The 24,737-nt window shown below is 36.7% G+C and overlaps 3 protein-coding genes across 3 annotated transcripts; 1 reads left to right on the forward strand and 2 right to left on the reverse strand.

The window, feature by feature from the left end:
- Window positions 1-133: 133 nt before the first annotated feature.
- LOC128025376 (long-chain-fatty-acid--CoA ligase 5-like) lies at window positions 134-10,036 on the reverse strand. Its single transcript, XM_052611691.1, has 21 exons — window positions 9,923-10,036; window positions 8,892-9,059; window positions 8,627-8,735; window positions 8,395-8,459; window positions 8,214-8,315; window positions 7,819-7,918; window positions 5,584-5,762; window positions 5,462-5,494; window positions 5,338-5,389; window positions 5,126-5,199; window positions 4,955-5,032; window positions 4,653-4,787; window positions 3,678-3,812; window positions 3,479-3,574; window positions 3,210-3,282; window positions 3,037-3,125; window positions 2,846-2,962; window positions 1,945-2,088; window positions 1,749-1,850; window positions 1,536-1,607; window positions 134-330 (listed from the first exon to the last, which is right to left on the reverse strand). The coding sequence occupies exons 2-21, from the start codon at window positions 9,045-9,047 to the stop codon at window positions 196-198; spliced, it is 2,046 nt and encodes a 681-aa protein (XP_052467651.1). The 5' UTR covers window positions 9,048-9,059; window positions 9,923-10,036; the 3' UTR covers window positions 134-195.
- Window positions 10,037-11,311: 1,275 nt separating this feature from the next.
- gucy2g (guanylate cyclase 2g) lies at window positions 11,312-20,916 on the forward strand. The gene is made up of 21 exons (XM_052612139.1): window positions 11,312-11,671; window positions 12,546-12,894; window positions 13,275-13,384; window positions 13,677-13,856; window positions 13,939-14,083; window positions 14,168-14,303; window positions 14,393-14,496; window positions 14,605-14,771; window positions 16,331-16,456; window positions 16,548-16,631; window positions 16,730-16,834; window positions 17,712-17,783; window positions 17,915-18,239; window positions 18,364-18,541; window positions 18,647-18,787; window positions 19,288-19,480; window positions 19,727-19,901; window positions 20,010-20,108; window positions 20,242-20,333; window positions 20,587-20,688; window positions 20,782-20,916. Exons 1-21 carry the CDS (start codon window positions 11,312-11,314, stop codon window positions 20,914-20,916), a joined length of 3,378 nt encoding a protein of 1,125 aa, XP_052468099.1.
- Window positions 20,917-21,076: 160 nt separating this feature from the next.
- On the reverse strand, window positions 21,077-23,340 carry LOC128025785 (beta-tectorin-like). Its single transcript, XM_052612311.1, has 9 exons — window positions 23,160-23,340; window positions 22,928-23,079; window positions 22,746-22,818; window positions 22,299-22,402; window positions 22,138-22,221; window positions 21,887-22,049; window positions 21,724-21,802; window positions 21,611-21,643; window positions 21,077-21,417 (listed from the first exon to the last, which is right to left on the reverse strand). Exons 1-9 carry the CDS (start codon window positions 23,253-23,255, stop codon window positions 21,353-21,355), a joined length of 849 nt encoding a protein of 282 aa, XP_052468271.1. The 5' UTR covers window positions 23,256-23,340; the 3' UTR covers window positions 21,077-21,352.
- Between the last annotated feature and the right edge of the window lie 1,397 nt (window positions 23,341-24,737).

Here is a 24,737-nt window from a genome sequence, read left to right on the forward strand (position 1 = left end):
CAATAATATATCCATTTGTGTCTTTATGACTGACAATGAGAGTCTCTTGGGCACAGATTAATGCTTTCAGTTAAGGCTGATACAGTGCTTACAAAATATTTAATCTTTGAGCAAATATAGAAAAACATCATGACACAAATAGCACTCATAAATACATGGTCACACCGCAGGCTATCCTCAGCATTTTTTAATCCACTACATGTTAGCATAAAGACTCTCAATCTGAATTTTAAAGAATTTTGTGAGATCTGCCCGTTTGGCTTTCAGGGTTGGAGTGAGGAGACCGTTTTCTATAGTGAACATGTCCGGATGGAGGTACAGGTCTTTTACCTTGAAAAGAGAACATAAAATATAGTAGACGTTCAATTAAATGAAAAGAAAATCACACAATGCATCAAAATCCTACTTATTATTATTTTTTTAATCATTTTGGACTGGTTTCACTTGTAAATGGTGCTTGATCTGTGTATATATATTCAGTCTTGATGGATTACAAAAACGTAGCTTTTCGCTTCACAAGACATTAATTGATCAGATGGAGTTGGGGATTATTGCAACGTTTTTTTTCCGTTGTTTGGACTGCTGACAGCATCCATTCACTGTCAAGGATCCATTTTCAACATATTTTCATTTATTAATTTAAATATTAGGAATTTATCAATTAACCGCGAGCCGGTTGAAACTCGATTCAAATATGTGACGATTCAAATCGGTTGAGATGCCAAACAAATTGCGATTCAATTAGGGGTAACGTTAGGAGTTTATTTGAATGCATGTCTGAGGGGAACTTACTATCTTTATAAAAGTTTAGATGATATTTTTTCTTTTAATCTTCCTCAGTATAATTCATGTTCATAAGTGTTTGTTTAAAGCGGAAACCAAGGAAACACTTTAAGTGCCACCTGCTGGCAGAGAGTGAATCTGCGTCTCGTTGAGCTTGTCTGCTGTTTCTGTTTCATGCAGAGATTTTTATATATAGTTTCGCAAAACTAAAGTCAAACCATTCTGCTTTTGAATATCTACAGTCTAATTTAGATTAAAAACTTCTCATGTTGCATGTATGCAGCATCTTTGTTTGGATCATGATTAAAATGCAGTGGTTGCATATCATTTTTAATGGAAAGTGCACAGACAGAGCCTTAGTTTGTTTATATGAAGAGATTTATTTGAGTTATTTATTTATTTGATTTGGGGCTTTTTTTACTTTAGATTTACAATTTAATGTTGTTATTTACATTTACATTATATTTAAATTTTGTCATTTAGCAGATGCTTTTATCCATAGAAGCGACAACAAAACCAACAAAAGAGCAATAATATGCAAGTGCTATATTAGTATATTATAATAATGTAATATTACAGTTTCACAAAGAAACATGCAGCATTTTGTCCAAGCAATAATAAAAGGACACGTTTAATTTATAATTTGTCTTAAATCTGATTTTTGAAATCAAAATATTGAATCAAATTGAATCGTGAGTGAATTGTTACACCCCTATGCTAATAATAGCCTATTGGATCATAAAAGTGCTTACTTGTTCGAATGACTTCAGCCCTGCTTCACGCCCCAGCTTGTTAAGGTCAGAGATGATTGCTTTCTTGATTTCCTACAAAATTGAGCAAAGCTTAATAAGTAACTATTTTGTAAATGTCACACAAGTAAACTAGCAGACAATCTTTCAGAGTGAATTTTTCCGAAGGGTTGCATGCACGTATTTTCAAAGGTAAAGTATGTAAATACAGCATACCTGGTTTTTACAAAGCTCCTCTAGTGAACCTTTCACTCCCAGTTTTTCTGCCAAACTTGGCAATACTTCAAGGTCTGGCACCACTATGGCCACTAAAGAGGACTGGATGCATTCAATTTAAAATATTTGGTTACATAATAATAAACTATTTAAAATGTTATCATCAGAAATATAAAGGAATTCATATTAATTTCACCTGTAAACTGTCACCATGCACAAACACTTGGGCGACTGGAGCGCTCCGAATGTAAACGTTTTCGATCTTTTCTGGTGCAATGTATTCACCTTGAGCCAGTTTGAAGATGTTTTTCTTCCTGTCGATGATCTTCAGCACTCCACTCTGGTAAATTGAACACAATATATAACTCTCATAACTTTCTTCTTTTCATAGACGTTTCTTATGCTCACTAAGGCTGCATTTATTTGGTCTAAAATACTGTAAAAATTAGAAATATTATTACAATTTAAACTAAATGTTTTCTATTTGGAAATTTTTTTAAATGTCATTTATTCTGTGATGGCAAAGCTGAAATTTCTGCAGCCATTACTCCAGTCTTCAGTCTCACATGATCCTTCAGAAATCAGTCTAATATGTTGATTTGGTGCTCATGAAACATTATCACACTTGAAAAGTTGTGATGCTTAATATTTTGTGGAAACCATGAAATCTTATAGAAATATTTTGAAACATTATGCATGCCTCTACTGTTACTTTTGATAAATTTAAAGCATTTTTGCTGCATAAAAGTATTGATTTCTTTAAAAATAAAAATTCCTGCTGATCCAACCCAAACATTTGAATGGTGCATTCTGGGGAAAATAGGGTCATGGGCTTGTTTCTTGGATTTTATTACCATTACATTTTTTAAACAAAAGGAGATTAAGCCTCTTACTCATGTTGGAGCTAAATATCATGTACCTAATGTATTCAGCTTTGAGTTTTGTGATTTTGGGTCCTTGGCTGACTGCTGATATCACAACAGAATAGGCTTATACATTTCCTTCCTTGTAAGGTGCATTATTAAAGAAAGACAATACTAAAAAATAAATTCAAATGTAAATTATTGTCATATTTCATTATAAACAAGGAATCTCACAGGCAGCCATTTGCCGATATCTCCAGTGTGCAGCCATCCATCTTTGTCCAAAGCCTCTGCTGTCTTTTCTGGGTCATTGAGATACCCACGAAACACATTCTTCCCTTTGACACAAACCTAAAATGAAACACAGAAGCTAAGAAATTTCAATCACATTCTGATACACAGTTTATAAAATTATGTTCCATTACCTCTCCTTCACCGTTGGATGCAAAGTAATTCATTTCCTCCACATCAACAAGTTTGACAATATTACATGAAACAGGAACTCCAACATGGCCTGAAATCAACAGTATATAAAATAAGTGTTAAGTGTTGTTTAACACACACACACAAAAACTGATTTTCAGTTACAGGAACCCACCAGTATGCCAGTCTCCCGGTATGGTGAAAGAACAAGCCGCAGTGCACTCTGTCTGGCCATATGCCTCGAATATCTAGAAGTAGGCCAATGATAAAGGGGTCAGCACTGGGTCACTGTGATACCAGATCAATACACATACACACCCTGCTTTGACAGTGGGCATGTTTATAAAGTACAAAGTAAAGCATCACATTGTCAAACAAAACAGAAGCAATATACAATATATTTAATAAATTCTGGTGTTATACTCCCATTTCTTCACCCCTTACCTGGCACCCAAGACTTGCCCGGAGAAAAGTGAGCACAGTTGGAGAAATGGGAGCAGCCCCCGTCACCATCACCCTTACTCGGCCCCCCAGAGATTCCTGCAGCAGACAATTCAAATCTTTTCCAGAGCCATTCCTCACAGAAGCACCACTCTTCCCCAACAATTACAAAAACCCTCCCATCATGGTCTGTTGGGGATACCTGCACTTTGTGAAAGATAAGTTTGTCCCATATGCTGTCATTCCTGATAATGCCCTGCTTGACCTCTGCACATTTCTGCGCAATGGCAAAGTTCAGAAGCCATTTCTTAAATGGAGAATGGGCACCGCTATGAACCTGGAAGGCAGCAGAAAGCAGACAACAACAAAAGGCTTATAGAGCTATTTATTTGTGCTCTGTGTGTAACTATATATTTAACAAACTCGTAAGTGTTGGTGGGTAACTCATCCCACATGTTTATTCTATGGATGTGAATATAACCTCTTTCATATAAGATTCTGTGACAAATGATGAGCTACAGAATATTTGGTTAATTGGTTGGTTTATATTACTACTGTGGTTTGTAACTCCACCCACTTATCTGAGTACCGCAAGGTAATCACAGATGTGCTGATTCAGATAATTATAAATTACAACAAACAAGAAGTTAGAATTAATTAATTTAGACAAACATATTCCCAGTTATTCCCAGGCACAACATAATCAAGCATCAGAGCAACGCACCATAGTGGTGTCTTATCCTTGAATAAATCACTGTTTTTGAACAAACCGGTTGAATTAACAATTCAATGACTCACTTGTAAAGAAAAATACTATTTTAATTCCTAATGAACTATTAGGTTTAATAAATATAGTCAATTGATAAGTCACTTGACGGTCACTTGTTGTCGTTACCTACTGGTTTTAATGTAAGCTACAGAAAGCGCCACTAAAAATTCTCCACAACTAATGCTAAAAAACCCTCACAGACTGAAAGTGTTGCTATTCCGCATTCATTCTAGAAAGAACATTGCTTGTTGTATATAAACAAAATATATATATTTTGTCTAAATTTTACCTTTATCATTATATACACGCACTATTTAGAGAATGCATAGACGGCCATCTATAAAATATGACAATAAGCCATGTGAATCAGGGAACGGCCCCAAAAGGTGACTGTGTGTAGTTTCATACCTTGTCGTAAACACGATTCAGAAGACGAGGAACCACTGGGAATACAGTAGGCTGCAAGGCTTTCATGTCGTCTGGTAGAAGTCTGATATCACCTTGGAAAAACCCGACTCTTCCCCCGACACTGTACAGCACTGTCTGATACACATGAAGAAGAACAAACAAGCATGGCTTCAGTGTTCTTCTTCTGTAAAAGAAATGTGATTTATAAAAGATTTGAGTACATGACACTGAAAATTTGAAAGGCCTTCAGCAATGTTTCATTAAAGATGATGGCGAGCATCGGATATGAAAAAGCGCCTTGCCTGTACAACTCTTTCAAACATGTGCGCCAGAGGCAAAAACGAGATGGACACGTCGGATGGAACGGGCACAAAGACGCTCTGAAGAAAAACATCGGTTTGGCATCCAGCATTAAAAATCTACACACCCATAGAGACTTTGTAGAAATCATGTAGCCATCACACATACAGCACCTCAAACGTCTTAACCACGCCGGCTGCATCTGCAACCACATTTTCATGGGTCAGCATGGCTCCCTTTGGATCCCCTGAAGCAGAGAATACCGAATTAAAGCTCATAGAACACACCACAGTATTCACTTGAGGTGGCGCAGAATTGGCTGCACAAATAGCAGGGGTTTTTTTTAGGTCTTGAAGCAGAATAGAATAGATTACATCACACTTACCTGTGGTCCCACTGGTAAAACAAACAATACTTAGGTCTTCTGGTTTTGGTGGCTGGAAAAAAATACATTGATAAATACAATTTGCTAAAAAAACATTCCAATTCATAATTAACCAATTACTCACAGCAGGCTTCTGATGGTTGCTCTTTCCCAAGGCCTAAAAAAGCACACAAACGTTCAGAGCCTTTAATATTGTGTATTATTGTTTTATTATTTATTACTTATCAGATAGCGCTGTCAGCGTACCTCTACATCTTTCAGGGGCAGGACTTCCACACCGCTCTTAGAGCCTCTATCAATCAATGCAGAATCATAGGGGTCCATGAGAATGATGGTTTTCAAAACAGGTGTGAGGTTTTTCTCACAGTTATCCAGCAGCGTTTCTGCCTTGTCCTGCTTATCGCATATCACCGTAGATATCTTTGCTGCACAGATAAAAAAAAAAAAAAAGGTCCAATAAGATGTAGCACAAAATCACTTGTGGTGTTAATACTAAATAATACCAAAAATTAAATATGTTAAAGGTACAGGTTTTAGGACTTGCCATGAGAGGGCGCACTACCAAAACAATAACAAATGCGTGGTTTGATGACGCTAAGAAGGAGCGTGGGATGATGGGATTTGTTGTCTTCTACCCAACTGCTGAAGGACATCAATCAGACGGAAAGATAAATCATGGATTTAAAAAAAACTTTATAAATGTTGTGCTTGATGTCATAATTTTCAAATGCGAGTTCAACGATTTGCGCGAGTATATTACATACAAAGTCAATGCAAAGACGCGATCAGACTATGGATCAGATGCTCCTCGCGCGGGTCTAGAGAAGCGATGCCCCGCGTTTGGCATTTATGCACCATAATACTAATCTTGTTGGTCGTTATAATAGCATATGTTTTCTGTAAAGATACGAATCAAAACAACTCACCCGTCGAGTAAAACACAAGTCTACGGGAGCTGTCCTTGTCGACAGAACCAGCGGCAGACGGTAAACAGTAATTATGTTCCATAAATAAGTAACACAATCCACCAATCCCTTGCATAACGTGCAAGAAAAAGTAAATAAGGAACTGCTTGAAGCAAGCTAGTTATTTGCTGGACACTAGACACTATTCCGCATTTGTCCATGACACTGTTGTCATGTGGTTTCTACATCAGTAAAGGCGGTAACAAAGGGTAACTGACGTCATTGACAGGCGACTGCACTGCCCCGTGTCACTGTTTAGAATGGGAATTTTCTCATGATTTACAAGTAGTTGAAAACATTAGAGATATTGCTAGTGATCAGCTGGACAAAATATAAAACACTAGCCTAGTGGTTTTTGGATATTTTACTGCAAATATTTAACAAATATTTAACAAAAATTGTACCTTTAAATGAGGAAGTTACAGTATATGGCAAGCATAAAGGTGAAGATATTACACTGCTTGGAGTCAGTTTGATTTCCTTTCTTTAAAAGAAATGAATACTTTTATTCAATAAGGTTAATTTATTCAACAAGGCTGATTTAATCAAAAGTGAGAGTAAAGATATTTACAGAGTTAAAATAATTCTAATTCAAACCAGTTCTGTTCTTTTAAACTATATATACTTCAGATAATCCTGAAAAACAATAACAGGCCTGTTTTCAACAATGATGAATACATGACAAGTTTCTTGAATACCTAATCACTATATTAGAATTATTTCTGAAGGATCTGATGATATAGTTGCCACAAAAGGAATAAATTACACTTTAAAAGATATTTACCAAAAAATTAAAATATTAATTTCAAATTTTACAATATTAGAGCATTTTCCATAAAATACATGCACCTTTGGTGAGCGCAAGATACTCCTTTCAAAAACATTAAAATGTACTACCCACCCCAAACCTTTGAATGGATACTGCATGCAGCAATGAAATAGCAATATTCTAAATAATGATTAAATTATAAATGATAATTTGCAAATTAATTTAGTGTTCCCAAATGGAGCTCGAAATGGTTTCAGGTAGGTTTTCCCAAACATCCCCAACCTTCCATTAAACAGAAAGTCCCGCCCCAAACTCATCTTATTGGCTGAAGCAGAAGTGAGGTGTGGTATCATTGAAACAAACACGGCTATATTTTAATACCTCTGCTCCACGGAGACTCAGTATTTTCTCAAAATGAACCTAAGAATGGCTTACAGTAGTCTCAGCATATTAAACTACCAAAGGAGAAGTATTCCAACAACAACAACAAAAAAATGACACACTTTACCTTTAATGATAATATCAGTCATTAATTAGAGAAATAGAAAGAGAGTTACACAATTACGGGAAGGTAAGCAAAGCAGCTTGAACTCTGGAGGTAGAATAGCAAGGTCACCGAGGTCACTAAAACAATAAAGTCATCATCTTCTGAAGGATTATAAGTCAGCAGAGTTCAGCAGGTGTGATAACTAAAGCTGCTCTGACCAACACCTCTAATGAAGCAAGCAAGCATGCAGGCTTAAGTACCTCTATTAATGATGAACACAAGAGCCTCAGGTCCCAAGGTGTCGTAAAGAGGCACTGCCACCATGGAATAGGTATAGCAGGCCAGTTCAGCGATAATCCACTGAAAAGAGAGAGAAGAGAGAGGTTAGTTCATGTATAGTACACTGGGATAGGATATATTTAAATAGCCTTGTGTTATTGGGCATATATTTGCCACATATGTTTTGAATTGTTTAATGCATAAATAACAATAAATGTTATTATGTTTATCTCAAAACAGGAAGAAAAAAAGTAACAAGCCTTAATATTTTCAGCCATTTTTATCATGTTTAAAGAATGTTTAGATATTTTTTGTAAGAAAATAAGACTGATATATCAGAATCGATTTTGATCGTCGTGCAGACTTATTAAGTCACCTCTGGCCGGTTCTGGGCGAAGATGCCAATAAATGATTCTTGCGATGGCTTCTGGCCGCGATGGATAAGTCCGGACCCCAAGAATTCAGCTCTGTCTGAAACCTGAGACAACCAGAGGCAAGCATTGAAGCAGAGACCTCACTTTTGAGTTCAAAATGATGTTTGTGGTTGGCACAAATACCTGTTTGTATTTAAGCCATTGATAAGGTTGCCGCTTCTTTCTGTATCCCAAGCACGGTCCATTTCCTGCATGATACAGAGCAAATATCTCACAGACTGATCATGTGTGACTAAGATTAGATGCACCAGAGATGTGAACTAGCACAGCTAGCATGAAAATAGGACTTGATTTCATTGCAAAAGAATCTCAGCATTTCGTGCTGATGTAAAATGTTGACCTTGTGACCTCTCACCTGAGACGCGTAGCCCTCTTTGAAAAACGTCATATAGAGTTTGGGCATCCTCATATAAGTACGAGATCAAGTTGTCATCTTTCAGGAGTGTTGTTTTTCTAGCGCCACCCTGTAAATAAATATTCATAAGTAATATTAAACCACTGAAGTACTAAAAGACATTTAGAACCATATAAAATTATGCACAAGAACCTCATGAAGACATATTGTTGATTTATAACATAATAAACTATACTGGGTACAGCTGACAAAAGATCACACTTACTGCTACGCCCACAGTCTGTTGGTTGAGGTCTGTGGGTGGATGCAGTGGTTTAGGCCTGGTGTTGAGATGGACCAGAGCTACAGCGGCGAGACTAAACAGAAACACCAGTCCCGAAGTGGAAAGCGGGGTAAACAGGAACTCGAACAAAAATTCCATAATGCACAAGATCTGAAAAATTAAACAATATTGATTTTTTTTTTTTTTTTTTTTTGGAATAACATGAAGGGTCAGTTTCGTGCATAACATAGTATTTTAATTTACATTTATGTGGTCATATCTATATAGGTAAATAAACAGGAAGTTCAAGGTCCCTGTAATTAGTGCTGTTTTGACACTGCACTGATTAGAAGGTATTGATGGAGACATACATCAGTATGACCTTTGGGGGTGAATGTTAGAGTCCATAAGTTCATTCAAAGGTTGAAGAGCACAGTACTGTCCAATTTAGAAAAATATATGCCTCACAATTATGCTTTTTTTTTTCAGTGAAACTCCTTCTTAACATTCTCCTGTCTTCCCAGTGTTATCCTTCAACACCTGTTTATGCTATGCTATTGGATTTGATTACATTATCTATTTATGGAGGCCAATGTCGTCTAGCAAAGGTGATAAAACCATTTTCAGCCTCCAGAGCATCCACTAACCTTTCTAATAAGTAGTAAGAAATGTTTTTTTATAAATTAAATAAATAGTATACAGTATAATATATTTTATGCATGTATTTGAGCATAGCCTATTTTATTTATTGATCAGAACACCTCATTGTTAAAAACATCTGATTCAAGTCACAAGATAAAGACAAGATACTTCTCATAAAGGATATATGAATTCAACTTCCTTTATGGACACAAGGCCTATTTGTATGCAAAACATAGTCCATGCTGTTTTTGTTTTAAACATGCATGGCAATAAATGCACATTTATTTCAGCATCCTAATTTAACTGTTTAGTGTTATGCCTAATGTTATGTTTCATATGTATTGGTATATGGATATGAAATTAAACAGATAAAGATTTTTAGAAGCAAGTACCTGGATAACCTGCAGGAGTCCGGTTTGTCCGTCAGGTGATGGAACTGGAAGACAAAACGTCCTGTGAGACAGTCCTTTTGACAGGTTTGCTGAAGCTACAATAAGACTGAGAAGGAAGACATGGTCTCAGGACCAATAAAACAAGCACATAAGTGACCTTTGAACCAATTCCTGCTATCAGTTCCCTGATAATACAAATGATTGAACATAATCAGAATCATGGCTATACAGCTCAATCCTGTAAAGTAAATGTGTGTTACACAAGATTCACAAGTCTGTGCTTTAATGGCTGCATGCTAAAACATACAAATGTGAAACTACACAGTGCTAGTATGAAATGTGGACTATGACATTTCCCTTTGCTGGTCAGTGTGACATTGAATTGCAGGACTGAAAAGTTGCTTGCACTCAAATACTTGGGTTTTCATCATGTTTACTCATTATTTTGGTGGTTTGCAGTGACATTTTGCTGATTCAACCCATCATTTACAGCTTCTCGGCTATCAGGGAGGCCATTGGGACCCTAAAACCCTTGTTAGCGCGAGAACAGCATAAGGCTACTCATGTCACACCTCAGTTAAGCATGACACAACATGATCTTACGAACACTGTTTTCCAACCTCACTTGTCTCAGCATCATTACCGCAGCAGTTTAGGAAGGACGTCCCAGCAGAACTTTGACATTTGACTGTGATGACAGATAAGATGTGTGCACCTTTGGATTTTGTAATCTGTTCTGATAATAGACAATGAAATTCAACGGATGAGAGCCGTCAAGGCCTCTGTGGATTGGATTCTTGTCGATTGAAGTCAGAGTTGGACAATTTAGGTCAAAGTTGAAGTGATTCACACAGCGAAAATATGCAAATCTACATACAAAACCTCTCTCCACCTTCCATATTTAGTATGCAACCTCTTACTTACAGGATGTGAACACATGTACAACATTTAGATGATAGGTCAGCAGTGCATCCTGGTCTTTAATCTCATTTGCTCATCATAATAAAATAAAAACTATGTGTTTTCATGTTAAAATTATGTGTATGTGTGTGTGTGTGTGTATATGGTATGTATATACAGTGTATAACAAGAATCTTAAATTTTTTGTTGCTTTTGCAGCAGATCTTAAGCTGGCATGAACTTCAACAAGTTTGTTTAAAACCTATCGATCCATGTTATCCCAGCATGATTTGTGAGCCTGAATTTCTTATGGTCATGCTATTGAAAATTGACTGAGAACGTGCAAAACGTGCACTACAGGAGCTAAGTACTTTTACTTCAGAGAAACCCCTTGATCAGAATTAATTTCCCCAGGGAAGGTAAGAGTCTATTTAAATCCCCCTGTATGTCTGAAAGCCGATCAATGTGAGTGAGCTTTATGCAGGTAGGATGTCAGGATTAGATTTAGACATAAGTGGAGCCACACGGTGGTGGGTGATTTTTGTTTCTTTATCAGCACTTACAGGCTCTGTTATTTGCAACAAAGCAACCCAGTTTAAGATTACGGTTGGCCTCCAAGCTCCTCGGAACATTTCCTACCCTTTCAGTTTGCTTAGGTTGGGGTCTGCAATACAGATTGCCATAGACAAGATCAACGCAAATCCATCTCTGAATGGAAACTTCACCTTTGACTTCGTATACATGGAAACAGAGTGTAACGCAAAACTTTCACTTCAGGGATTCATCAATCAAGTAATGAACCAAAATGTGTCAGCGCTATTTGGTCCACCCTGTCCTGAGGAGGCTGAAGTAAGTCTTTTGTTTTGACATTTTATATTAAATTATAGTAAATTATTATTATTATTAAGTTTTTAATCTGAGTAAGAATTATGGGGAAAGGATGGCTTATCAAGACTTACTTTTTTATAACTATGCTTCAACAGTGTTTACAAACTTAGTATTTTCATAGTATTTTCATAAATCATTGAATACACTCATACACAGAAGTAGCTTAGATAACCATCACAATATTGCACGCTTTCCATTGCGATTCGTTTTCGGTGGTAGGTCAATAAATCGTGACACAAGTCACTTGAAGGGATAGTTCACCCAAAATAAAAGTTCACTCACCCTCAAGTTGTTTCAAACCTGTATGAATTCCTTTCAGCTGTTGAACACAAAGAAGATATGCTGAAGAATGTTGGTAATTCAATTGACTTTCATAGTATGGTAAAAATGGAACAAGTGGAGAGTGAGTAGGCTATGATGACAGACTTTTAATTTCTGAGAGTGAACCATTTTTTAAGTATCACAAATATGTACCAAAGCTATGGAGCCCATTAGAGGACATGATGCAAAAAGCATGGGACAAGGGAATAAAAAAATAGCATATTTCAATGGTTTGCTTTTCAAAAAAGAAAAAAAAAACCTTTGCATTCACTCTTGCATTCTCTCATTTCCATTAATAAAAAAATATTAAATATTACTAAAAATTAATATAAAATATTTTATTAATTAAGATTAATATGACATATATTCATATTAAATATTTTACAAGATGTTTTCAAGCCAGCATTCTTTTCAAATAGCCAAATCTGCACACTGCACAATATAAATAACTACATAAAATCTAAAATATATACACATTTTGAATAGATTAATAGTTTTTTCTTATGTCCTTCAGGTCACAGGGCTCATAGCATCCACATGGAACATTCCCATGTTCGGCTTTGTTGGCCAGACACCAAAAATGGATAACATTCTGGTGTATGACACCTTTATTAAAATTGTACCTCCACTTAAAAGGGTTGGAGAAATCCTGCTTAAAACACTGGAATTCTTTGGTTGGAAGTATGTTGGTATGATCGGAGGTGGTGCAGATAGGAACACATGGGACAGTGTTGATGCTTTTTGGAAGTCTGTGGAACAGCAACTCAGGGCCGAAGTAACAGTGACAGCTGGCATCAAGTTTGATACCAGTGACCCAGAACTGGCACAGAGAAACTTGCAGATCATCTCTAAAGTTGCAAGAGGTGAGCCAATAAGTAGTACTTATCTTTCAGCTCTTACTATATCTGGGTGGAATTTACACCTCAGTGAGTAAAACGTGTAAAACCTTATGCCCTTATGGCCTGATCCTCTTGAATCTGTTAGTTGGCATAAAATGAGTGAACTTAATCTGCATTTTAACCGTTATGATATCAAAGTCCCTGATAAATGTGCATTGTCAAGCCCTATTCTCCATAGTGCAGGATATGTTGGGCAGTCATTGGATAACAAATAGGACCTGAAATATCTTGCATGATAACAATGTACAGCTTCTGCATTCAACAGTATACACGGATGTAAATCTTAAACCTAAATCATGTTTCTATGAGATTATAAGATGCCAGTGTTATTCTGTTCATTCTAGTGGTTGTTGTGCTCGCTAATGCTGAAGACACCACATCTCTTATGATAGAAGCGCACAAACAAGGCCTAATGAATGGAGAGTATGTTTTCCTTCTGGTTCAGCAGTTTGAGGTCAGTGGCAGAGTGGTGAGTAACTGAATAGCATATAATGCTTAAATTATGACAAATATTTTCTAAAGGTTTAAAATAAAATAAATAAAAAAAGGATAAATGCTAAATATAATTACAATGCATTGTTGTGTTTTATATGTCTAGTTAGCAATACATGCCTTTTTGCTGTATTCTTTTTGTAAACAAAAGAAAAAAAGGTCATATGTGTAAGTATTTGAACTGGAACAGATTACTATTGTGTGAATTCTTATTTACCTAAACAGATACCCACTCTCACCTTTTCCCTCATCAGGACAACCTGTGGAAGACTGTTGCTGAAGCAAATAAAACAACAGTCCTGAAGGCTTTTGACATGGTTTTTGTACTTGCTCAGAAATCCTATGAAGGGTATGACTACTATGATTTCTTCGAACAGACTTATGAGAGATTAAAAGGGGCACCTTTTTACAGCAACCTGTCCTCAGAAAAAGAGGTGAGAATATTTTATGAAAAACTTGTGACCCTTAATCTGTTCAACTTTTATTACATTTAATATTATCTATTTGATGTTTTAGGTCAGCTCCTACGCTGCCTATTTACATGACGCTGTCCTACTGTATGCCATGGGCCTTAAAGAAGCCTTTAAAAATGGTAAAGACATCCGTCATGGACGAGAGATTCTCCAGATGCTCAGGGACAGGGCCAATATTAGGTTTTATGGTAATTTTGTCTTACATACATGTTTGTATTTTTCCTATTGACTGCAATTAACCAAACTGTTTGTTTGTGTCGTTTTTTCACCAGGGGCTTCAGGTCTGGTTCACTTTGATGAATATGGAGAGAGGAAGCTTGACTATTCAGTTTATGACCTACAACAAACAGAAACTGTCACAAAATTTGTGTCTGTTTTGGACTTTGACAGCAATTCGAAAATGATAACGTAAGACCAAAATATTGTATATGTTAGGATTACTGATATTCAGCGCTGAAACTCTGACTTATACTATATCAAAAATACCTGTTTTGCAGACCCACATCAAGGTTTTCTAACATTGTTTGGCAAAATGGAAAACCCCCACTAGATAATCCGCCCTGTGGTTTTAATAATGAGCTCTGTGAATGGTTAGAAAATGGTAAATGGACATTGCTAAATGCTAAATCATGCTAGATTTCTATGCACGTAAGTACAATCTTCTTTTTATGTATTTGAAATGACATCACATGCTGTCACTTGATTCCAGAGATATCTCTGCTGGTTCTGCTGGTGGCTTTGCCTGTGTTAGGAGTGGCAGCAGTGGCTTTGATCACTTTGTTGACTCTACAGAAGACCCGTCTACAGTCTCGCTTGGATGAGTCCAGCTGGTGGCTTATCAACTACAGCGACATAACTATACTCAGAGAGCCCAAAGTAAGATGAACTTGTCATTTCAATTTAGTTTTTGTTTTCATATACTGTATTTATTCTTTCATCTTTTTTTTTTTTTTTTTTGCTTAAAGGGTTAGTTCACCCGAGAATGAAAATTTGACCATCTTCTACTCACCCTCGAAGCGTCCTAGGTGTATGTGACTTTCTTCTTTCAGAATAATCCAGTCGTAGTTGTATAAAAAATTGTCCTTGCTCTTCCAAGCCTTTCAATTTGGGTAAGCGGGTGTTTGTTGTCAATAGTTCAGAAGACGTGAAATAAAGTGCGTGCATCTGTAATAAAATGTCCCTCACATGGCTCTGGGGGGTAAATTTAGGCCCCCTGTAGTGAACACTGTATTTTCCGGTCTATAAGTCGCACTTTTTTTCATAGTTTGGCTGGTCCTGCGACGTATAGTCAGGTGCGACTTATTTATCAAAATTAATTTGACATGAACCAAGAGAAATGAACTAAGAGAAATGAACCAAGTTAAAACATTACTGTCTGCAGCCGTGAGAGGGCGCTCTATGCTGCTCAGTGCTCCTGTAACCTACACTGAGGAGCATAAAGCAGCCTCTCGCGGCTGGAGGCGGTAATGTTTTCTCTTGGTTCTTGGTTCTAAATAAATGCGACTTATAGTTCAGTGTGACTTATATATGTTTTTTACCTCATCATGACATATTTTTGGACTGATGCGGCTTATACTCAGGTGCGACTTATAGTCAGAAAAATATGGTACATGCATTTTTGTAAGATAAATATCCAGATTTCAAATGTTATAAACACACCAGTGCTGCGTGGTTAGTGACGGCTGCGGAGACAGAACAAAACAAAACACTGGTCATGAATTAGAAGCACAAAATGAGGATTTGTAAAGAAAAACGTTTGAGGATTTCGAAATAAGCCAAGAGGAGACTGGTTTTCCTTTGCTCTGACATTTCCCAGAGACGCGCACGCAATGCATACGTCTTCCATCTTCAGCATGCACGTCTTCCATGTTTAATACATTTGAAATCTGGATATTTATCTTACAAAAACACATGGATTCACTAGAGGGCACCTTTATTCATTCCCCGGAGCCGTATGAGCGACTTTTTATTACAGATGCGCACACTTCATTTCACTTCTTCTGAACTGTTGACAATATACCCCACTTACCCTAATTGAAAGGCTTAGAAGAGCAAAGGCAATTTTGTACATATCTCTGATTGGATTATTCTGAAAGAAGAATTGTCACATACACCTAGGACACTTTGAGGGTGAGTAGAAGATGGACAAATTTTCATTCTCGGGTGAACTAACCCTTTAACAATAAAAGTCTAATACAGCACCAAACCAACTAGGAGTACTATCAATGTAGATGTCAAATCTGAATGTAGCGTAAACCAACCTCGACCAGCCTTCTGGTCTAAACAGCTCAGCTAAAAAGTAAAAAGTACCAAAAATGCCTTTAAAAAACTACTCGCACATGCAATCAAACTTTACAGCACATGTGCTATGCAAATACCATCATATTGTAATGACATTAATGCATAAAAAAAGAGTGTTATTGTGGGTTTTACAGGGAACACAAACACTGTCTGTAAGCACAACACCAAGTAAATGTGGTAGTGGTGGGTCTCAGTCCATGCTCTCCACCAACAGCTGTAGTACTAAAGAAGCCATCTACACAACTATTGGTCTCTATCAGGTAAAAATTCTGAATCACCTGTTAGGAAGTGATGCCTAACATGTTTAACCCAAATATTTCAACTAACACACTCTCTTTGCTCATGGGACAGGGAAATGAGGTGGGCGTAAAGTATTTGAAAAATCAGACACTTACTGATGTCAAGAAACCATCGATCATTGCAGAGTTCAATATGGTAAATTCCTGATATTTTTTGAGATTTGGTTTTACCTCTGCGAGTCACGAGCCAATATTTTACTAATACTCTAATTCTTGTGCTTATCCTTGCTGTAGCTGAAAGAAATGAAACACGAGAACCTAGTACAGTTCTTCGGTGTGTGTATCGAGCCTCCCAATGTCTGTATTGTCATGCAGTACTGCAAGAAAGGAAGCTTGAAGGTGCGTGTACAGCAAACTGTTAAAAAATCTCAAAGTTATAAATTGGGCATTTGGGCAGTCGTGGAGTTGGATCTGTAACCCAAAGGTCATGGGTTTGAGTCTCGGTGCTGGCAAGGAGTGTAGGTGGGGGGAGTATATAATATAGTATACACTCTCCTCCACCCTCAATATCACGACTGAGGTGAGACCCTTGTGCGAGACACAGAACACCCAACTGTTCCCCGGCTGGCGCAGCAAAAATGGCTGCCCACTGCCCCAGGTGTGTGTGTGTGCACTTGGATGGTTTCAGTGCAGACCATGAATTCTGAGTATGGGACATCATACTTGTCACTTTCACTAAATACAACAAAGATTATTGGAGTACTAAATTACTATTTCACTTTTATAAATGTTAAGTTTAATTCAATTTGTTACTTTCAATTGTTTTGTCATTTCTTTGTGAAAACTGTTTTGACACCAGTTTTTTTCAGTGATAGTGTTTCAATTGAAGCATTTCAATATAAAACATAAAATAAAATACAGGAATCGGCTCTGTGCAACTCAGTTGTCAAACAAATTATTATTATGATTCTTATTTTTTTTTTTTTTTTGTAGAATAAAAAAAATTACATTCCAACAGGTATAATTCAATTCCTGAACAAATTACTGTTATTAGATTCCACTTTTTAATAAATGAAGCAAATATTGTATATTGTATAGTTTAAGATGCATTTTATGTCTGACATAAAGAGAAAGCCAACTGTTGTACTGCATTTATGCTGCCTCTAAAAGACTGTGATGAACATATTAAACATATTCATTACTGAAATGATTTCAACGTATATGTCCACATCATCAGACTCTCAGTATATTTGTTATTCTGCTTTCAAAACATCAGGATGTTCTCAGAAATAGCGAAATTGAACTGGACTGGATGTTCAAATTGTCTTTTGCCTATGACATTGTTAATGTGAGTATGTTGTTTTAATGTAATATCCTTTAGTTTAGAGCATCATATTATCTGGATTTCTAGATTGCATATCGACTTGGAAAATCTTGATTTGGAAGAAGACGTTTTATTGTGTGGTATGTTCTCTACAGGGCATGGAGTACATACATAAGAGCAGTCTGAAGTCTCATGGAAATCTGAAGCCCAGTGTGTGTTTGGTGGACAGCAGGCTGCAGATCAAACTCTCTGGCTTTGGGCTGTGGGAGTTCAAACATGGTACCAGACACAAACGGATCCCACTGGAGAATCCAAATTATGAAGAGATGTACTATACGGCTCCTGAGTTTTTGAGAGAGGTGTACTACCCTTTCAATGGGACCCAGAAAGGTGACGTCTTTAGCTTTGCCATAATCATGCGAGAGCTGATGTACAGTACAGAGGTGGGTCCTTATCACGATGTTCATCTGGAACCAAAAGGTAATGCCTCTGTTGGATTTCTTAACATAAATAAGTCTTGGCAATCAATTTTCCATTTTGATTAACTAATTGGACTGAGTTTGGCCTCTAAAAATGTGTGTGTTTTCTATTTGTCATTCATTAGAGATTATCAAACTGTTAAGAACCCCCTTGAGCGATGAGCCCCTTAGGCCAACCTTGTCTGCTGACATCTGTGATGAACGTCTCATCCCTTTATTAAAAGCCTGCTGGAGTGAGAACCCAGACCACCGACCCCCATTCACCAGTGTCAGGAGACAACTGCGTCAGGCGTGTCCTGAAAGGTGCATGTTTTATGTAGCTGTCCAATGATTTAGACACTTCTTAAGATATTCTTGTTTTTTTGTTTGTTTGTTTTTTTACTCTGGGCTGTTTTATCAATTTCCCAGCCATGCCAACATCCTGGACAACATGGTGAGCAAACTGGAGAAATATGCCAATCATCTTGAAGAAGTCGTGGAGGAGAGAACCAATCAGCTCACAGCAGAAAAGAGCAGAGCTGATAAGCTTCTATCTAGCATGTTGCCAAAGTAAACAAACCTTTATAGTATTATTGAGATGATGACATTTTGTAAATGTATTTTTCATAACTCTTTTATAAGCAAAAAATTGCATTCAAATCAGTTACATACTAGATGCTAATACAGTTTAAATGGGTTGTTGACACGAAATACTTTTTAAAATCTAAATCTATTTAATGTTTTAAAAGCATAATCAAATTGTATTATTGCTATACATGTAATGAGCAATTATTAATTGTGAGACTATCAATTATTTATACAAAGCACTGCTATATATAACTCATATTTTTTTCCGTATAAGTTTTTACAAGTGATGCAGTTATGTATGGGGGAACATAATTCTTTTTTTGTTCCTCTCTCATCTTGTATTTTCTTTCATCTCCATGCCTCTTAGGGACTCGATACATTGACTCACATACATTCATATACATTTTAACCTAAAATCTCAGTGTTGATAAAAATGCATGGACCAGTTATGGGTCAGCTGATGGGTCAGTGTGTTCTTACAGGTATATTGCTGATCAGTTAATGTGTGGGAAACCAGTGGAGCCCACAAGTTACGACATGGTGACCATTTTCTTCTCTGACATTGTGGGATTCACCACCATGTGCTCCATTAGCTCGGCTCTGGAGGTGGTCACCCTTCTCAACGACCTCTACAGTCTTTTTGATGAGATCATTAAGCTATATGATGTATACAAGGTAAATGAAACAATACTCACGCCAATACCAATGCTGGTATGGTTTTCAGAATATTCAGACTGAATGAGTATTTGCTCCTCATTATTTATGATTTACTTTAGAAATTCTTTTGCAGAATAATGTGACATGAATGGATGAAGATCTTAATGAATGCTACTGATTCTTGATAAATGTTTTAATGAGTATATATCTCTGTCAGTTTAATTTTATTTCTGGTTTATTTACATTTACTTATTTTTCTGGTAGGTGGAGACAATAGGGGATGCATATATGGTGGCCAGTGGTCTGCCTATCTGTAATGGCACTCGTCATGCTGAGGAGATCTCTACTATGGCACTCCACTTCCTGTCCGCCATCAAAAGGTTCAAAATTAGGCATCTGCCTAAAGAAAAATTGGCCTTACGGATTGGGATCAATTCTGGTATGCAATTACATACTATAAGTGTTTTTTAGGCTATACATGTTGTAATAAATATAAGAAATTCTTAAAAAAAAAAAAAACTCAATCTTCTGTCCTTTGCATATACAGGCCCAGTCGTTGCTGGAGTTGTTGGTAATACAATGCCCAGGTATTGTTTATTTGGTGATACAGTGAACACGGCTTCTAGGATGGAGAGCAACAGTCTTCGTAAGGACTTTTCTCATTTTTACTGGCTAGAAGTTATTTTACCTATATCTATCAGTCAACATTTATATTATTTTGTCAGAAAAGTCTATTAAAATGCTTGAGACACTATATTTCTTGCTGTTTTCCTGCTCAGCACTGAAAATCCATGTCTCCCAGAGCACTGCCGATATTCTCTTAAAGACAGGACATTTTGAACTGGAGGAGAGGGGCGAAATTGAAATAAAGGTATAATCTGAAATAATTATGAATTATGAATTAATGAATTAATATAATGCCACTCTTTACACCATGGGCTCCAAAAGTCTAAGATTTTTTCCCCTGAAAATACACGTTTTGAACAATGTAAAACAAAGAAATGTTATGACATACATTTATATTAATATAATTTCTAATATATATATATATACATAAAAAAGTGGAATCAAAAGAGTGTCTACTGTCATGCATGTCTGTGCATCTAATCTGTTGTGTTTTTTAGGGAAAGGGAACACAGAAAACATTCTGGTTGATAAGCAAATCTGGATTCAGTTTTCCACCCACTGGCCAGGAATGTGACGCAAGTCCTAAATCAGGAACAGATGTAGGTATCAAGCTACTTATGGTTCTTTTTATTTCATGATTGTAGCACAGTTTGAGGTGTTATATGGAGACCTGACACACTGTATATGGACAGTCTTGCCCTGTCATATCTAAACAGGAGAAAACCAAAACAACCCCAATTAAAGATGGAGACAGAAGAGCAATCCAGCGGACCCCAGTCATAGCTAAAATGACAGAAATGCACACACTTACTGTTCCCGACATCTAGTTTGACCATGATTTTATTTATACTCTTGTATAATAGGACTTTATCACAAACAAACAAAAAAAAATGTATTTTTAAAAAAATATAAAAGGAAGAAAATGACAAAATCTTTAAAAAAAATTGAATTACTAAACAAATTTTACAATATTTTTACATGTATAAAGCTAGATAAAAGCAAGAATGTGTCTCTGCCTGTTTAACTACAGATTAACAATTGATAGTGCCTGCTTCAGAGATTTGTATTGTTCTACCAATATTCATGTAATGAATACACAAATAAAAACTGCAAGTGAACATTGAAAGGAATGTGACGTTACACTCCCTGAGACACGTATGGTTGCTGTGTGTGGGTGTATGCATGCATGTCTATTACTTGAATGTAATTATGTGAGTGCAAAGGCATGATTCATTGCATTTGAATGACCCATATCTGGCCCCATTACAAACTAAAGTATCCTAAAACTTCATTCAGTAGAAATATGGACAGCAGGTACAAAAATAGGTCTGTAAAAAAGAAGGATAAGCATAAGAAATCTTAGCTTATATGTCAAAAAGCAACTTAGTTTTGATTAAAATAATTAAAACAGTTTAAAACTTTTTAATTAAAATAAAAGCAGCCATAATGCTGCACAACTGGTGTTATACAAATATATAAAAAAAAAACTATGAATATCATTCATAGGTAGTTCAAGCTTACCTGCAGGATGGATATAACTAGAGGAGTGTTGTGCTGTTAACAGAGGTCAAGGGTTAAAACACATGTTATTGAATATCAAACTGTAATTATACAGAAGTGAAAATGTTATATACCTCTGACTTGAAACTCCATGGTCAGGATTCCTCCATTTGGATCAGGCTCAAATTCAGTGCTTCTTGATGAACATGGTGTCTTGGATAGAGTTCAGAAGAGTCTCATTAGAGCCAGAAAACTATTTTAAAACTAAAACAACATTAAATTGATACTGATACTCACCGGTAGACAAAATAGCTTCTCCCCGTCACATACTTGGACCTCACAGTGGAGCCACACAGTGGAAACCTTCTCTAGCCACTGAAAGCGGAATGAGTTAAACTTGAACATGGACCGACTGTCTTTGGCATTTTCAAATATGGTGACTGTGTTGTCTAAAGAGCAACTGTGAAACAAGAGCAAATATATTACCCAGTGAGCAGCAATGAATCACACTGACACCTAATATGTTTGAACTGATTATAAATCCTTACCTGTTCTGAATTAAAGTCCACCGTTTCCTGTCTGTTGAATATGGAGTAGGTGTAGCCCAGCAATTTGTTATTACTACTTTGAATCTACAAAACATTAAAAAGAGATTTGTGAATGTGAGTATACATGCAGATTATAGATTCCTTTCTTTTGAACAACTCACCTGTTACTCAGTCCTTTTGCCTCAATGCCAATGAACACCTCCGATCCAATCTCAGATGTGTCAATCACATATGGTGCGTCTTTTGCATACAGGAACTTTGAGTTCTGCAAACCACAAAATTCACAAGTAAAAAAAAAAAAAAAAAAAAAAATTATATGATAATATATATATATTTGCTTAATTTTCTATCTGTGTGTGTGTGTGTGTGTGTGCGTGTATATATATATATATATATATATATATATATATATATATATATACACACACACACACATATATATATGTATATATACATACATATATATTCATTTATTTCTTTATTTATGTTCCACACTGAGGCATTTTCAATCAGTGTAAAAAAACAAAAAAAAGGGAAAAATGGAGAGGAAATTTCCCTTTTGTACATTCGTCATCAATGGACACTTTTGAGAAAATAGAAGTACTCACAGTGAACACATTCATAGACAACTGAGACTTAAAAGAACCTAAACTCCCGTTGTTGACATAAACTGTTGCCACTCTGGAAGAAGCAGAGGGTTTAGTAAAGACGCTGCCAGTCAACGGTCAGAATGCACAGGCTCTATGAAATCTACACCTACTGGACTCGACGTCAGTGCAACGTGATCTACCTTTGGCTAAAAACGGCATTGTTGACCAGATAAGCTGCTTTATAAGTGCAACTGAATGTGTAGTTGACGGGCTGGTTCCGGACAGTGAGAGAGGAGTCGTTGGATACTATTGAATTGTAGAATATGTATCGTGGATCTTTGCCTCCTACATACTGAGAAGAAGGTAGAAACAGATACATTTTTAGTAATTAAATAATAGTTAGGATACATTATAAGAAATCAAAAGTCTCACCTCGGACAGGGTGCCGCAGTACGAGTGATTTTTAGGAGTCAAGTCTGGGATGGTGAAACGATAGAAGCCTGGGGTATTAATGCCAGAGTAGCACATGCCGCCCAGGGACAGCTGGCCAATTTCCCATCCATATGGACATTCTGGCACGTTTGCAATGATGGCATTGGGAAAACATGACACCATGATGTAATCTGAAACAGATGATAAATTGGTCTGTCAGGATTATCTAGTCGATTAAATCATGCCAACAACAAATTACCCAATGAGAGGAAATGTTGAAAATGTGATGCATTCACCAGCTTTCTGAGGGGTACAGGCCCACGTCATGGGGAGGACAATGAAGAGAATACCAACAGCTGCCATTTCATAAAGCTGAACAACGAGAATTGTTTAATTTGAACTGTTACGGTTAGCTAAAATATCTCTGTTCGATATTTTATACAAGTTCACTCACGACCTGAATTGTCTATATTTAATGATAATCCTATTATTTTCGATATACAAAAGCCCCATGATATTTGAATTAGAATTTATGTTCGTACCATCCCAATGCAGAATCCAGAAGTGTTGGCTCAGGTCTCTAACAGAAGGTTTGCATGGTTCCTGTGTGGTTCTCCTGCAGGTAAATGATGATAAATCCTAAAAGCAGAGTTCACTGTTGTCAGCACAAGAGGTGCTTTATAAGTCCACATGTAGGCAGTAACCCCCCTCGCTTCTTTGGTCAGCCAGTCTGGTGAGGCCTTTTGATGATAGCATTGTGAAGGAAAGCACAAAAGCTCTCTGTGCTGGCCAGACATTGACTTTTAAATGACCAATGTCTCAAGGGAAAGACCATTTTCTCTGTTTTTTAATCAAAAACATGGTCATTTCATCCAGTATGAGTTTCTGTTAGGACATTTTTTAAAGAGTTTGAAAACCAGCTTCCGATTTACACTCATTGCTGGTTATGTAATACTTCTCTTCTCTGTCAGGCAGCCATGCTGATCAGTGGATCATCATCAGTAGTTATCTAATGTATCCTAGTCGTGCCAGACTTCCTCTTGAAGAGGCACATTGTCACTAAGGTCAGTCTCACTGCGCTTAGCCAAAACAGTAAAAAAAACAGATGTGCACAATCTTCATGCTGTTCATCTTGAAGGACTGTAATGGGCATCATTAAAGGAACAGATCACCAACATATGTAGATGGGTTTGTTTCTTCTTTGGAAGAGATTTGTAGAAACTTTGCATTACATTACTTGCTCACCAATGGATCCTCTGTGGTGAATGGGTGCCGTCAGAATGAGGCACCCATGTTGTGATAAAGCAATGGTTTGATGGTAAAAATGTCTTTATGTATTCATCACAATAATATACAAGTAATTCATACAACTATAGTCCGATAATTAACGCTACATGTTTTTATCAGCTGTTTGACCTCTCATTCGGACAGCACCCAATCACTACAGAGGACCCTTGGTGTGCAAGTAATGCTAAATGTAGAGCTTAAGTTCTCCAAATCTGCTCTGATGAAGAACCAAACTCACCTATGATGTCCTAAGGGTCTGAGGGTGAGTACATTTTCTACACATTTTTATAT

Source organism: Carassius gibelio, chromosome A12 (genome assembly GCF_023724105.1).
Source record: "Carassius gibelio isolate Cgi1373 ecotype wild population from Czech Republic chromosome A12, carGib1.2-hapl.c, whole genome shotgun sequence".
Taxonomy (NCBI): Eukaryota; Metazoa; Chordata; class Actinopteri; order Cypriniformes; family Cyprinidae; genus Carassius; species Carassius gibelio.

What these genes read in the sequence shown, in the direction of transcription:
- gucy2g (XM_052612139.1), top strand. Translation starts at nt 11,312, where the DNA reads ATGTCAGGATTAGATTTAGACATAAGTGGAGCCACACGGTGGTGGGTG. An exon ending in ACGGATTGGGATCAATTCTG is followed by an intron (nt 19,902 to 20,009) that starts GTATGCAATTAC and finishes TTGCATATACAG; the next exon opens with GCCCAGTCGTTGCTGGAGTT. An exon ending in GTCCTAAATCAGGAACAGAT is followed by an intron (nt 20,689 to 20,781) that starts GTAGGTATCAAG and finishes GTATATGGACAG; the next exon opens with TCTTGCCCTGTCATATCTAA.
- LOC128025785 (XM_052612311.1), bottom strand. Translation starts at nt 23,255, where the DNA reads ATGTGCTACTCTGGCATTAATACCCCAGGCTTCTATCGTTTCACCATC. An exon ending in ACTGCGGCACCCTGTCCGAG is followed by an intron (nt 23,080 to 23,159) that starts GTGAGACTTTTG and finishes CCTTCTTCTCAG; the next exon opens with TATGTAGGAGGCAAAGATCC. An exon ending in TAGTTATATCCATCCTGCAG is followed by an intron (nt 21,418 to 21,610) that starts GTAAGCTTGAAC and finishes TCTTTTTTACAG; the next exon opens with ACCTATTTTTGTACCTGCTG.
- LOC128025376 (XM_052611691.1), bottom strand. Translation starts at nt 9,047, where the DNA reads ATGGAATTTTTGTTCGAGTTCCTGTTTACCCCGCTTTCCACTTCGGGA. An exon ending in TCGCCCAGAACCGGCCAGAG is followed by an intron (nt 7,919 to 8,213) that starts GTGACTTAATAA and finishes CTCTCTTTTCAG; the next exon opens with TGGATTATCGCTGAACTGGC. An exon ending in TGTGTTCATCATTAATAGAG is followed by an intron (nt 5,763 to 7,818) that starts GTACTTAAGCCT and finishes TTATCTGTGCAG; the next exon opens with CAAAGATATCTACGGTGATA.